At 40.1% G+C, this 15,680-nt stretch overlaps 1 protein-coding gene across 4 annotated transcripts in view; it reads left to right on the forward strand.

Moving 5' to 3' along the window:
• Positions 1–15,323, forward strand: part of LOC133521769 (disco-interacting protein 2) — a 122,400-nt gene extending 107,077 nt beyond the window's left edge. For all 4 annotated transcript variants that reach the window (XM_061856869.1, XM_061856951.1, XM_061857025.1 and 1 more), the window contains 9 exons: positions 1,021–1,233; positions 3,183–3,352; positions 3,959–4,162; positions 4,478–4,699; positions 4,806–5,014; positions 5,929–6,160; positions 6,972–7,081; positions 7,216–8,828; positions 9,353–15,323. In XM_061856869.1, coding sequence (XP_061712853.1) covers positions 1,021–1,233; positions 3,183–3,352; positions 3,959–4,162; positions 4,478–4,699; positions 4,806–5,014; positions 5,929–6,160; positions 6,972–7,081; positions 7,216–8,828; positions 9,353–9,605 — 3,226 coding nt within the window. In that variant the 3' untranslated portion in view covers positions 9,606–15,323. The remainder of the gene's footprint in view (positions 1–1,020; positions 1,234–3,182; positions 3,353–3,958; positions 4,163–4,477; positions 4,700–4,805; positions 5,015–5,928; positions 6,161–6,971; positions 7,082–7,215; positions 8,829–9,352) is intronic.
• Positions 15,324–15,680: the final 357 nt, after the last annotated feature.

Below are 15,680 nucleotides of genomic sequence, written 5' to 3' on the forward strand. Positions count from 1 at the left end.
TGTCAATTTTCTGTGCATTACCGGGTCGATAAGTAAGATTCATATACTAGCCGTGTCTTATCCAACCTCGACATTGGCAGAATCATCAACACCTTGATGGAGCCATAACACGAAAAATTGATTGAAGTAAGTACAGTACGTAGCGTTTACTAAATCCTCCAAGCGTAGCGTCAACAGATATTTACTTAGCAATGTTCGGTGAATTGTCATTGTCAGGTGTCAGTGATGAAACAGGGGCCAGAGTCCAATCAGCTTCTTTTTCAGTCAATATGATAGCTATCTATGTACTATGAAATACTTCCCGTGTGACATCCATGATATCTCTTTTTCTGGTATAGTCACCCATTTCGTACATAGTGTTAAATTACTTATTTTAACTACTTACAGCAGGTTTTCATATTGATAGGAATGGTACGGTTAGTTAGGTACTCTTGAAGTTTGAATGCAAATGTGAGTAATAATTAAATTCGCAATTTTAGTCTCACAAACTCAACAGTGTACCGGTCGTGTCCACAGACATATTTACTAGTATACGTTCCATAAATACGTTTATAGTTCGTGTCATCCACGATGACGCGCAGACTTGTCAAATGTAGCCTTTAATAACATGAAATTACGAGTCAAAGCTCGCGTCTTCGTGAATGACACAATCTATACGCAATCTTTACAAATCAGTGTCTTAAGAGGTCCACTGATTACCAGTTTGCCGGACGATATCGGCCTGTCAGTTATTCGCGATTGTCAGCTTTTGCGAATAACTGACAAGCCGATATCGTCCGGCGAACTGGTAATTAGTGGTCCCCTTTAGGGGCGTGTAATTATATTATCTTCTAAAAATATTTGTGATCTCGACTTTACCTATTAACTGTTTCTATTTTGCTAGCCGTAATTCCACTTAAGTATTAAAAAGAGATAGTATAAAGTCGCTTATACAACTCAGAATAGAATCATTTAAACTTGAAGCTACCATAGTTAATTACGAACCTTATCCCAACCCAACTAACTTTAATCTTATTTCAGTCAATCAATGCTGGCGCACTGCCGCATGCTCTCAGTAGCCTGCAACTACACCGAGGGCGAGCACATGGTGTGCGTGTTGGACTTCAAGCGGGAGACCGGTCTGTGGCACGCCGTGCTTGCGAGCGTGCTCAACGGGATGCACGTCATATTCATCCCGTATGCGCTGATGAAAGTCAGCCCGGCTTCGTGGATGCACATGATCACTAAATACAGGTAACTATTGGTTTCATGGACTGTTATTTTACTGGTAGTCAGCTTAAACTACAGAAAGGGGGGAAACAGTGTAGACTTGATTTGAGATTGGTCTGTGATACGTCGTGCTTGGGAGCGTGCTCGATAGGACGCACCATTCATCCTGTATGCGCTGATGAAAGCACAGTTAAGGTTTGTTTGTATTAATATATGAAGAAGACCGCCTCCTTCAAGATGCAATATAAAGTTTAGGTGACCATTCGTAACTCTTGACCTAAGCTGACACGGATCTTCGACTACATAGATACTTACAGTTTCTACGATAGCGACTGCCATTTTATCTTTCTAATATAATATAACTTAACTGTAACCGATGAAGTCATTATTATTTAATGTTCCCACAGCACGTAAATTCTAAGTTATATTAGTATCCAGAATTAGCTGAAGTTAACTGACAGTAATTTGAAATTTATATTAGCGCGGTAAATCTATTAAATATGTGCCCGCAAATACAACGTCGCGCGTCGGTTTAGTTAATTTAATTGCGGACACCATTTTAGTAACCGATTAATTCGCTGACCAATTTGAAACTGCCTATGCCATTATTGCGAATTTGCTTCCAAAATACAGTGTGTATTTTTGATATAACCGCAAATTTAAACTAGACGTAAGTTTTAGTGTTATAAAACAATTCTGAAAGTTTTTCTTTGATTACGGGCATAATTATTTTTGAAACTATTTCGAGCGGCAATGTATCTCGTACGATGTCATGTCGACGCGACGTCACAACTTGTGACATGTGTGACGTCGCGTCATTAAATGCGACGTTTCGAGTTAAAATAAAGTAGTGATACATTGATAGCTGAATTGTTTTATAAGAAAAAATAAAAGTCGTCTGTTTTTTATAATCTATTAAAGTGTCTTCATTACAGCCTAAACTAAGTACCCTTTGATTATGCGGTCGTATCAAAAATACTTGCTGTAGATTATACTCGAATATAAAAACAAAAGCCAGATTATGATGTTGACCGACATGTAAGTGGGTATGTATGTATGTCCATCCATTTCCTCATACTAATTTCACGATTGAGGTGTGACTAACATGGCTAGAAACTCATTCAACACAATATGGACAATCATTAATAACACTTTATTAATATTGCAATTGCGAAGACTGATTCAAATCATGATTCACTTAGAAGCTCACGAGTTCATCATGCCCAATGTGTCATGCTGTATTATTTCTGTAGTTATAAATCGAACATTGACTTAGACGATGCAAATTACTGCCACGCGAAACTAATATAGCGTTTAAAAATCATCTTAAATTACTTATAGTATATTTCACTAGGTCTTAAAATAGCATAAATAATTAAATTAGGTTACTCTTTCGACCAATTATGTCATTTCTGCATTTTATAGATACAAAATATTGTATAATTGGCAAAATTACCAAGTAATATTATAAGGATGTTTTTTTAAATATTATGTGAGATTGACGTTTGAATGTAATTGATAATTTGATAGAGAAAAAACTTAAAGTATCTATAAATTCTTCTGTGATTAAGTTCAAGCAGACATCATTAATAGGGATCATACGTTTGAATACGTTTTAAATTCTAAGTAGAAGTAGGTATAATACATGTCTTCACAATGTATTCCTTCACCAAAGAACAGTGGCTCTTAAAAAGTGCGTTCCGAGAAACTTTCGTAATCATATTATAAAAACAATGTATGTACAAGTTTATAATTTTTGACCAGCGTAATCATTGTCTACTGAAAATAAGATAACTTTGTAGAGTGTATCTCCTTAACAACTTTATAGTTACCTATATTATAACGTTTCCATTGATATTTGTGACACAAGAATGCAAAGCATTTATTACTGCGAGTGCTGATTTATAGTCAAATGGATGCGAAAGATTATATATTTGAAATTGTAACACATTCACGACTTTAAAATTTTCCAGGGCATCAGTGGCGATAGTAAAGTCGCGCGACCTCCACTGGGGGCTCCTCGCCACCCGCGACCACAAGGAGATCTCACTCACCTCTCTGCGCATGCTGCTGGTCGCTGACGGCGCCAACCCCTGGTCGCTGTCGTCGTGCGACCAGTTCCTCTCCGTGTTCCAGAGCAAGGGTATGTCGACAATATTTAACGGCTTCTACGAGTCCTCTAGTCGAAATAGTAACTAACTTCGTAAACTACTACTAAGTAACTGCCTTCGAAGATGGTCTATTTATTTGTGATTGCGATAAAATTGATGTGCATAAATATTTATTTGATGCTTTCCGTGTAGTGCTAATTACATGTAACGTCTGCCCCCTCCAGTGTCCGGCCCCTATTTTATAACTATATTTTATAGCAACTTTGTATGAGAGTATTAAACAATTTCTCTAGTCTAGTATCCAAAAAAAAATATCTTGTGTGGGGCTAGCTTGATTTGAACAATTCATTAGGTTGGTCGCCACATGCAAACAAAGTCTCCTAAAAAAAAGTAGTGCCTGTCGAATAATCTGCATTTGGCGACCACATTAGTTGAATGATCAGTGTAGTTACGCCTTGACAGTTAAGACTGTTACCATAATAATAGTAATAATTTATTGGCATAAAAAATTAAGCATTATTATCCAAACCAAAATACCAACACGTAAACATAATACTACCTTCCTACTGTTGAAACGCGCCCCGAGCTGCTCCCGGCGTAATGGTACCAATAGCTTACATGTGTTTATATTCGTCTAGGTGTCCGCGGCGACGCGATATGCCCATGCGCGTGCAGCAGCGAGTCTCTCGTGGTGTGCGTCCGTCGCGCGGGTCGCGGGGGCTCCTCGGCCGGCCGCGGCGTGCTGTCCATGTCCGGGCTCTCGTACGGTGTGGTCCGTGTGGACGCTGAGAACTCGCTCACGTCGCTCACGCTGCAGGACTGCGGGCAGGTCATGCCGTCGTGTAAGTGCCAGTCCCAACAAAACGCGAGAATTGCTGGACAGTTCCGACCGTGATATTACATTGACAGTGTCACTAAGATTCACAGAACAAATTTTAGCTCAAAGTGGTTCACATCTCGGTTTTTGCGAGTGACTCGCTTGTAAAATCTTGTGTTGTGCGTCAAGCATTCGTTGAGTATTATTATCTCTGCTATTGCAGGCTTACTTTTGCCATTCGACTGAATCGAGCTTAATAGTCACAATACAAACTATTTACACTATACAATATGTCATGTAATATCTGCCCCACAATATTAACATCAAGTTTATCTCGCAGGCGTAATCGTCGTAGTGAAAATGGAGGGCCCTGCGTACCTCTGCAAGACGGACGAAGTTGGTGAAATGTGCGTTCTCTCCGGAGCTACGGGTTCCGGCTACTGGGGCCTACCGGGGCTGACGAACACAGTGTTCCGAGTGAGGCCGCTCGATGCTGATGGCGAGACCATAGGAGAGGAGAGCTATGTCAGGAGCGGGCTGCTGGGATTCTTGGGGCCTGGTGGTAAAGAATAGGGCATATTTTGTAAAGTTGTGGATTTGGGACCAAGATGACAATCGTTTATCTTTTAATCCTCATCTGTTACTTACTAAACTAATAACTTTATCAGGTCTCGTGTTCGTCTGCGGCTCCCGCGACGGGCTGATGACGGTGACGGGCCGCAAACACAACATGGACGACATCATCGCGACCGTGCTCGCTGTCGAACCGATGAAGTTCATATACCGAGGGCGCATTGCTGTGTTCTCTGTACGGGTGTTGAGGGATGAGAGGATCTGCATTGTTGCTGAGCAGCGGCCGGATTGTGGGGAAGAAGAGGTATGTTATAATAGTGATAGTGCTGGTATCTATGTTTATCTGTGCGAGCATTGGCTTATCTGTACGAGGCTTGACGACGGGCCGCAAGCACAACATGCACGATATCATCGCCACCTTCATCGCTGTTGAACCGATAAAGTTCATGTACAGAGGGCGCATCGCTGTGTTCTCTGTACGAATGTTAAGAGCGAAGTATACCACATACAAAAAGAGAAAACGTTATTCCACTTCTAAGGATGGATCTCGGGGCAGTGGAATATCAAAACGGAGATGGCGGGACGACCTTGATACATTTCGTAAATAATGGCGTGAGTGTGCATTGGATAGGACCAACTGGCGAGGAGGGGAGGCCTTTGCCCAGTAGTGGGACACTCTTCGAGCCTGAAACAAAAAACCATTCTCCATGATTTTTAGTACGTTGTTAACACAATGAAAAATAGGTGTATAGGTTTTCCTTTTTTTTTCAAAATGTGCAATTTTTATTTTTCAAACAGCGAAAACTCTAAACCTAGAATATATTATGCTGAAGCGATCGACATCAAAATCAAGTGATTTCGTAAGATTTAGTTAATGAAAACCGTTTTCTCCCAAAATGGAATTTCATAGAAAAATTACCGTTATTTCGTTAGATTCGAAAAGCTATTCTATAAAATTGTGTAGGAATCATTTATGCTGTTATGCTGCAGCATTTTATATGTAAAATTGCATTTATGTGTAGTGATTGAAACTCTATCCTCATAAGGGGTTCCCTTTCTGTTAACCTGGTTGATAACATGGACACCTATATGCAATCTAGTCCTGTCCACGGGAGAGAAAACTTCGTTTTAAAAATCTATACATGACCCATTCCAAATGGGTCATTTGTGATCATTGAATTACGTAACCTTCTGTGTAACTTCTATATTTTTTGCCAGTCATTCCAATGGATGTCCCGCGTGCTCCAAGCAGTGGACTCGATCCACCAGGTCGGCATCTACTGCCTAGCGCTGGTCCAGCCCAACTACCTACCGAAGACTCCACTCGGCGGGATTCACCTCAGCGAGTGCAAGCGGCGCTTTTTGGAAGGAACTCTACACCCGGCCAATGTCCTGATGTGTCCGCATACTTGCGTCACTAACCTGCCGAAGCCGAGGGAAATACACTCAGGTTATTACCATTTCTTCATATCTATAGCACGGCAGAATGTCAGTCAATAAAGAACAGACGCTTTCCACGTTAATTTTAGTACATTGACCCACCTGTTGCTATTTCTTTTTTTTTATACCACGACGGTGGCAAACAAGCATACGGCTCGCCTGATGGTAAGCAGTCACCGCAGTCTATGGACGCCTGCAACTCCAGAGGTGTTACATGCGCGGTGCCGACCCTTTAAAAACCTGTAAAATCCTTTTTTGAAGAACCCCATACTGTAGACCCTCGGAAAAACCTCGGAAGGGAGATCATTCCACAGCCGGAGCGTCCGCGGGAGGAAATACCTCTTGAACCGCACAGTATGCGACCATTTAGGTTCTAAGGTGTGGGGATGAACACCCTTCCGACGGCGGGCGGTGCGGCGATAGAAAGTAGCCGTGGGCATCATGCCAAACAATCCCTCAGAGCACAGCCCATTGTACAAGCGGTACAAGCGTGTAATTTCTATTGCACGCGCATAATATTGCTGTAACGTTCGCACAGGGACATAACAACCGGCGGGTAAAATCTATGTGGAAGGCGTTCTGCTTTAGACGAGTGCGTTCGGTTTACGATTACTCCGAGTAATTGAGGCACAGTTGAGCGATAAAAATGATGTGTAATGGGTTGAAGCGTACAGCGCCGCCATCTCATACTGATATCAAACAAAGATTTTTTTATTTTATTTATTAATTAGATTTGTTAATTTTTTTTTTCTTATAGTTTAAATATTTTATATTGTTATCAATAAATACGTTTTTAACATGATTGATGTATTTGTCCGTAGACGTTGGGCCGGCGTCAGTGATCGTGGGCAACCTGGTGCAGGGCAATCGCCTGGCATCCGCGCAGGGCCGCGATATGGGATATACAGACGACTCAGACGCTGCTAGAAAGGTAAGAAAGCATAGACTATGGCAAACGCAGATAACGTATCTAACTGAGACAGTGCTTATGTGAAAAAAACACTTTTTTTATTATTGTATTCAATGTTTCAATGAGTGTCGACTTATCTACGTATTTTGTTTTAGTATCAATTTATATCTCAAATCCTGCGATGGCGCGCGCAGAGCACGTCTGATCACGTCATCTTCACGCTCCTCAACTCGAAGGGTGCCGTGTCCAAGGTCCTTACCTGCGCCGAACTACACAAGAAGGCCGAGAGGATCGGCAACCTCCTCCTAGAGAAAGGAAGGGTCAACACTGGAGACCACGTAGCGCTCATTTTCCCTCCCGGGATTGATCTCATTTGCGCGTTCTACGGATGTCTCTACGTGGGCGCCGTCCCCGTGACCATTCGGCCGCCGCACCCGCAGAACCTCCACACCACCCTCCCGACAGTCAGAATGATCGTCGACGTCAGCAAAGCGACTCTAGTCCTCTCAAACCAGTCTGTGATAAAACTGCTGCGATCCAAGGAAGCCAGCAATGTCCTCGATAGCAAAGCTTGGCCGATAACTCTCGACACCGACGATATGCCTAAAAAGAAACTACCAATTTTATACCGTGCGCCTACTGCAGAAATGTTAGCGTACCTCGACTTCAGTGTATCCACAACGGGAATGCTCGCCGGCATCAAAATGTCGCACGCCGCAGTCACGTCTCTCTGTCGGTCCATGAAAATAGCTTGCGAATTATACCCCTCCAGACATATAGCGCTATGCCTAGACCCCTACTGTGGCCTCGGATTCGCTCTCTGGTGCCTGAGCAGCATATATTCCGGGCATCACTCGATTTTGATCCCGCCTTCCGAAGTGGAGATCAACCCTGGACTTTGGTTGAGCGCCGTGTCACAATACAAAGTGAGGGACACGTTCTGCTCGTATGGAGTGATGGAGTTATGCACTAAAGGGCTGGGAAGCTCTGTGAATCAGCTCAAGTCTAAAGGAATCAATTTGGCTTGCGTGCGAACATGCGTCGTGGTCGCCGAGGAGAGGCCGAGGATAAACTTGACGAATTCGTTCTCGAAGCTGTTCTCGGCGTTAGGGCTCAGCCCTCGCGCCGTTTCGACGTCTTTCGGCTGCCGAGTGAACATAGCGATCTGCCTCCAGGGTGCCTCGAGCCCTGAGCCGTCTACGGTATACGTAGACTTGCGTGCGCTGCGCAACGACAGAGTATCGTTAGTAGAACGCGGCAGCCCGCATTCGCTGTGTCTAATGGAGTCCGGGAAGCTTTTGCCCGGTGTGAAAGTTATTACAGCGAATCCTGAAACGAAAGGACAATGCGGAGACTCGCATTTGGGTGAAATTTGGGTTCAATCGCCGCATAGTGCGAGCGGATACTTCACGATATACGGGGACGAGAGTGACTACGCGGATCATTTTTGCGCTCAGCTCGTGACTGGGAACACGGGTGAAGTTTACGCGAGGACGGGGTACCTAGGGTTTTTGAGGAGGACTGAGATCAGTACGACTGCGAGCGCAGGGGACGACAGTTCGTTGATGATCAGAGACAGCGACACGGAGTCGCTGGCGTCGGCGTGCGGCAGCGTGAGCGGCGCGAGCGTGCAGGAGTCGCACGACACGCACGACGCGGTGTTCGTGGTGGGCGCGCTGGACGAGACCATCATGCTGCGCGGCATGCGGTACCATCCCATCGACATTGAGAACTCGGTCATGCGGTGCCACAAGAAGGTTGCTGAATGGTGAGTGTGCTGTTATTTTATTATTTACAAATCTAGTAAGATACTTATCTTGACGGTTAAATACATCTTGCGTTTCGAATCGAATTTTACCTCGTTTTATTTGCTCTGGCTTTTTTTACAAATTGTCGCATTATCAAATCAAAATGTTATCAGTTGAATTGATAGACTTTCTCGGTAACATCCGCTTTATTGGAAATGCATATATATCTTCTTACCATCGGGGACTTCTCTGATGACCGGAGGACCTTCTCTGAGGGTCATTAATTAAAACTGTTAATAATAAAAACAACACAATGCTATCACGTAACTTGTTAAAGATTCGGCACAATGATTGGTAAGCATAGATAGATAGATAATAGTTCATTCATCACACATGGTAATAGGTACATTTAAAATATACATCATGTATATTTTAAATGTAATAATATCTATAGTACTAGCAAGTGCGACTAGTCAGGCATTTTTAAACTAAAGTACATAAAAGCTTGTATTAAACAAAAATCACAAAATCTTTATTTTTTCAGCGCCGTGTTCACGTGGACGAACCTTCTCGTCGTGGTGGTGGAGCTGGACGGAAGCGATAGCGAGGCCCTGAACCTCGTGCCCCTCGTCACCAACACAGTCCTCGAAGAGCACCACCTCATAGTGGGCGTGGTCGTGGTGGTGGACCCGGGAGTGGTCCCCATCAACTCCCGGGGCGAGAAACAACGCATGCACCTGAGGGACGGTTTCCTTTCCGACCAAATTGATGCCATCTACATCGCGTATAACATGTAAAATGGTTAGTCAATATTTTAGCTGATGTTACATTTGACTTAAGCAAAAATTTCCCTACATTCGTAATTCATGGGTTTTTCTTTTTGTCAAATATTGTCGAGAAAACTTAACTCGAATTTATCATAGTAATTTTACGAAACAAACCTCAGGGTTTTATTCGGTAAGAAAGATCGCTAGGTCAAATGAAATGTTAGGTAAATTGATATTTGGTCAACTAATACCCGCGTGGTAACTTGTTTGGAGCAGTTGTCAAGTAACTAATACAGTCCGAGGTTTAATCCTGTGATTAAATGATTTAATGAATTGTTTCAAAAATCGACTATAGCAACATACAGCGACAAGATTCCAAGACGTTACCTTATCTTTACGAAGTTGTAACTTCTACATTTCTTCAAGATATGTCTTGTCTTGACTGTTTGTATATGTAAATTAGCTGTATTTGACGACTGTAGGTACCCCAGTTGACCTTTGACAATCTCCATTTGAACAAGAAACTGTGACAGAAGCTGTTACTTCAGATTTGTTAACGAAAAACTAATGCAATCGTTTGGAAGGCTTTTGTTCGGGCAATAGACGGATTCTGTGACGATTGGTCCGTGGTTAGTGTCTTATAACCTGGAAGACAAATGTATTTTTATTGATTCTACCTTTGATTGCCAGATAGAGATGTCTTTTACTTTTAAATTTATATAATTAATTGAGGTTTCGTTAGGCAGGTGTCGTAAACGAGAAACAATTCTTCACTCTGTGTAATTAAAACAATAAATAAGAATTACTGAAAATATTCAGTAACTAGTGCTCGGCCCGATCGAAGAATCAGTCTATTAGCTATTGAGCGCGCCATACGCATTCCAAGCGAGCCCCATCGTAAGGACCTTGGAACACCGACTAAAACCCCCACCACTTTGTAACTTACCATTTTACCCTCTCACCCTTTCCAAATTGGAATTTTTTAAAACAAATTAGCATAGTTAGTAGTTTCGGTGCCGGCGCCTAAACGATTTTTAAGATTATATTTTGTAAGGTTGTTTAAAAGTTACCAGTTCGGTGTCAAAATTGTTATCTGACTCTAGATTAGTTTTTTGAAATTGATAAAATACTTAGTATTTAGCTGAAACGCCGGCACCGGCACCGACCCACGCATATTTTACGATATCTAAGACTAAACGAATTCTAAGACAAGTTAATTACATCGTATCGTATGTACGGTAAGCAAAAGCTGGCGCTTTAGTACCTTGTCGTATTACGAGCTATCAAGTGACGTGAAACGAAAATCAGAAATAGTTGAGTACGACAAAGCGCTAAAATGTATAGCATTTTGATATTACCGTGCTTTGAGCTCGAATCAAGATCGGGACAAGACTGATGCAAGTCTGAATTCTAGAAAAGTTTTTTACTTTCACTTTAAGGTATTTTTACCGCCCCTTATTCCCAGTAATGTAACTTGGATGTGGAACTTTTGGAACAGTGACATGGGACAGTGAATTAACGCATGATTCGGGTTTGTGCAGTAATTATATTTGTTAGTGTAATTGTTGTATGCAAACCTCAAAATTGTGGCATTTCTAGGTTTGCCTTAGGGTTTACTAGTGGTCCGAGGAAAAGTTTAAAGCCATTTCAACCTTCAGTCGGTCCTAGGAGTGACCAACTTATACAGTTGAGGCCGAAATACAAACTGATCAAATCGGATTTTTATCAGTCAGTCAATCTCAAAGTTGACGAAACCCAACGCTTCTAACGTCACATGGAAACAAACTTTGTTCTCCATTTACAAAACTCTGATTTTATCGGTGTACGTTTTGAGGGATCAGGGATCTTATTTTTATTGGTCACATCTAAAATTTACTAGTTAAAGGTCAAAACTCGGTTTTGAGTTTCGCTCGAGACTGATATAACTGCTGCAATTTCGGGGTTTGACCACAACATAATGATTAGAACTTATAAAATTATATAATAATTGATAATTATCCGAGAAACAGCTTGTACTGTTTTTATTATACACAATTATATTGTTGTGATTATCATTCAAGTAATTTATCGTAGTTGTAAATTTATGTATGACAGTCAGTAATGAGTGTTAGTGACGATAATGTTTCGCATTTAATATTATATGTTTAACTTTAGTTTCGCGGTTCGGTTAAAGTCGACAATAACGAGATGACGATACTGGAATCCGGTGAAACTGACAAAATGAAATTCTCGTACCATAGTGTTAGCTTTATTACGTGTTAGTTCTCGTAATAAGTAGTAATAAATAGAAGGAATGGTTACAGCTTACGCATCATATAAGGGTTTCCAAGCACGATGAATTTCGTATAGGTATTGACCCTGTCTTTATCGCACGCGTTTCGCATAACAGTGGCATTGACGTATAAAATATCCATGCGATAGAGATAGAAACATGCGAAGCAATGTACGACATTCTTCGTGCTTAGTATCCTTACTTTAACAGCACCACTCTTAACTGATCATTTGTGGTCCTTATGTCTTTGTGATAAGGTTCACGTATTGTCAGTTGACAGTGTGGACTGTGGTCGATGCGTCGCAGCTTTTCTCTAGAATGTTAGCTTTACTTCACACTCTTTTGTTCCGTAGCACGGTTTGATCTGAGTTTGTAAAGTTTCACTAGTTTTAGTTTCTACTTGAAAACGGAATGTAACCATTACACATACATATGTATGGATGAATTAAGATACTTCTATTTTAGATTGATATAATATCTACAGATTTAATGCCACTTTGTGTTACTAAGGGCATAGACAACATTATTGTTCGTAAATATTTTGACCAATGGGTTTCTGGCTAAAATAAGAAAGCCAGATGGAAAGACCTTGTGACCACCCTCTTCATTTTATACGTAAAGAATACCTTCCCATTTTACATTTTCCTTTTCAAGCTCAAATAAAACCTTGCTATGGTTCGTTGTGACCAGCACTGGCTCTTAGCTCAATTTAAATAAAATTTGAGCCGCTTTCAATTCACTTCGATTTTGCTCAAATAGGCGCTTATTTGCACCTGTACCGGTGAAAACTACCTTATCAAAATCTTATCCATATTCGTTTCATAGTGACCTATTATAAGTTTTATTACAAATAAATAAAATCTATTAATTGGCACTTTTTATACAGGTATTGGTATGGAAGATTCCGGTAAAAGTCAACTTACAGTTTTATAATTTGCTAACGTGTATAGAGTAACAAGCAAAATTATCTTCGTTATCAAGCATATAGCAGCGTAATTGTTAATAAGTTTAGTATTGTTTGTTGCAAATAGTTAGATTATACGCGTCTCTAGGGTCAGGAAGCCTTGCTCAAGTGTCATTTGATATTTAGTGAAAATATTCACAGTTTTGCCAGAGTTAAAAAATAGTCAAAACATTGGTCGCTAAAATAAAACTGTGATTACGTACCACGCCGAATTCTTCGTGTTTACCCGCGACACGCAGACATTCATAAGTTTCATAACTCAAGGGCGAGCCATAAATGGCTCAAACCTGACAAGTGAGTAATATGTGTGTGCGAAATGGGCTTAGGGCTTGTTACAGTTACACTTTTGTCTTGCCGACTCTAGCTGTGTTTATCTGTCAAGTGTTTTACATCATTACTAAGACCAATGACAATTTATTCTGCATTTCTTAATTACTTTTGCAAGCCTGGCTCTCGGAACGTATCTAAAGTGTCAAATCGTGTTAACGTAAATGTCATTGCTTATAACGTAGGTGTTCAATAAGGGCTGCATTTTATCGTGTGAATTGGAATACGATACGAATTTGGTACCAAAATTAAATAGATAGGTATATTGTCTATGAAAATTACTAACTTGTTTGTATCCAAGATGTAAACTAAGACTATACAATTCGTTGCGATGAGGCGAGCTCAAATTTAAGACTTAAATATTAAGTCACCTCAAACCACGTGCTGTTTTGTTGATATCTTTAAACTTGTGGTGATAAATACCCAAAAAACTTATCTATAGCATTTCAAACAAACTCCACATTTCAAAAGGCCAGCAACTAGTTTTGTAACTGTAAAACTCTTGAACTCTACAATATGGTTCAATATTTAAATTTAAACTGACTTTACATAGAATCTAGAATGAAATATACGAGTATGAATTGAGTTAAACCATTTTAAAAATGCCTGCCCAAAACACCTATACCCACATTTTAATCTCGTTGACGCAACAAAACATGTTTGTGTGCGTTGCGTTATCGATGTGAGCGCAGTTCCTTTGGAAGGGCGCACAGTTTAAAAATGGCTTAAGTATACTTATTTCGTACGTCACCCTTCGAATACCAAGTAAACAATAGGCTTGGTTTGTAATTACTACCGTAATATGTCTCATTATAATATCGATGGCAGTGAAACCTTGTTAAAAGTAATATATGACTTTTATTCCAGTTGATGTAAGATTTTAGATGATAACGTTTATTATTGGATTTCAATTGATTATTCATGTATTCATGTAACTTAAATGTTTGACTGCGGTTCAGCTCAATAGCATTATGCACAATTGAAGTAAGTAAATGTTATTACTGTGTTCAAAAATGATGTCACTAATGGCAGAAATGGCTCACTTAGTCGTTGCGAGGACTCGCATGCGAGTTTTATTACATTGCGGTATTTGACCGATACATTCAATAGGATGTATCTCACTACTCGGCAATGTAACATGATTTGTATGCATGAATTCGCTTCCTCTTTTTGAGCCTGCAGGGTAAGGGCCAAGGCTTCGCAATTTGCCAACTCGACGTTACGCAATTTCTCTTTTATTTTTTATCGCGCAACACGATGCAAGCATGTTTATAAATGCTAGGCGATCAAATTTATGATAAAAATCGGTTGTAATCCATTCCAGACATTTCTATGCAAACAAAACAATCCGTTATGTAATTTATGTACTTTGGTTTGTTGCGAGCTTATTTTCGTCTATACATATATTTAGATCATTTTTCTTTTTTGTGATTATTTATTGATAAAAATGTAAATATAATTTTGTTATTTAATTTTACGTTTAAATGATTTTGGTATTGATGGTTTGTTGTTTTGACAAGTCAGCAATTATTTTAAGGAAATGTATCCGCCAACTGATTTTGTATTATCAGAATTCCTTTAAGTTGTCACTTATAATAATATTTTTATTGATAAAAATGTAGTCAGTATACGGTATAAGTGTACACGTAGTTTATAACTCAGTTTAATGAACAAACACATTATTTGTAATCATTATTATTGTAACTAAGTTATAGAGCAAGGTAGTCGACAGTCGACTAAATGCACGTCGCGCGCACTGCACGGATATTGTGTTCGCATTTTGTCACTTATCGCGCTTGGTAAAGATCCGACACATTCCTAAGAGTTGGTGCATAAGCGCAAGGTGGCGGCTTATCAATTGCGATAAGTGACAAGGACTCGACCATAATAGGCCGCCTGGATCAACTAGTGTAAGACAAAACATCACAATCAAATTAATAACGCACTCATAATAACGTCTCCCGATAAGTTAATCTATTACATTAGGTACTGACTATAGTTGAAACTTTGGAAACTTTTATAAAACGCACAAAATTGTTAACCTACATTTTTGGAAGATTTTTTTTGTGTTTTTTTGTCTATGTAACGGTGACAGCCAAAGAATCGGAAGTGTGACTGGTGACCCGCTTTTGAAAAATTGTGATTCTTTTCTGAAAATGAATTAATAAACGTGCATTCTGATGTGTATGCTTTTATTATTTCCCTCTTCTCGATTTTACATACCACGTGACATTGAATAACTATGATATAAAAACGAATGATCTCTGATTTAGGGTATCGTAGTATGCTGGTGTATAGTTCTTTTATTCAAATATATTTTACTTGTGTGTGTAATACCCTTCCAAATGCATTTGCAATGTACGGTTCGCATAAGAAAACCGTGCTTTTTACTTGGTGCAACTTCATGCCTCATGTGTGCTTGCACCATGACCGAGTGATATACTTTACTCTATCTTTACTCTTTGTCAGAGTGTCAAAATGTAGAAAATGAAAGTTCTTTTTTTTCATCTATATTGCCCAACACATGATAAATACAAATGAC

Source organism: Cydia pomonella, chromosome 1, assembly GCF_033807575.1.
Source record: "Cydia pomonella isolate Wapato2018A chromosome 1, ilCydPomo1, whole genome shotgun sequence".
Classification (NCBI taxonomy): domain Eukaryota; kingdom Metazoa; phylum Arthropoda; class Insecta; order Lepidoptera; family Tortricidae; genus Cydia; species Cydia pomonella.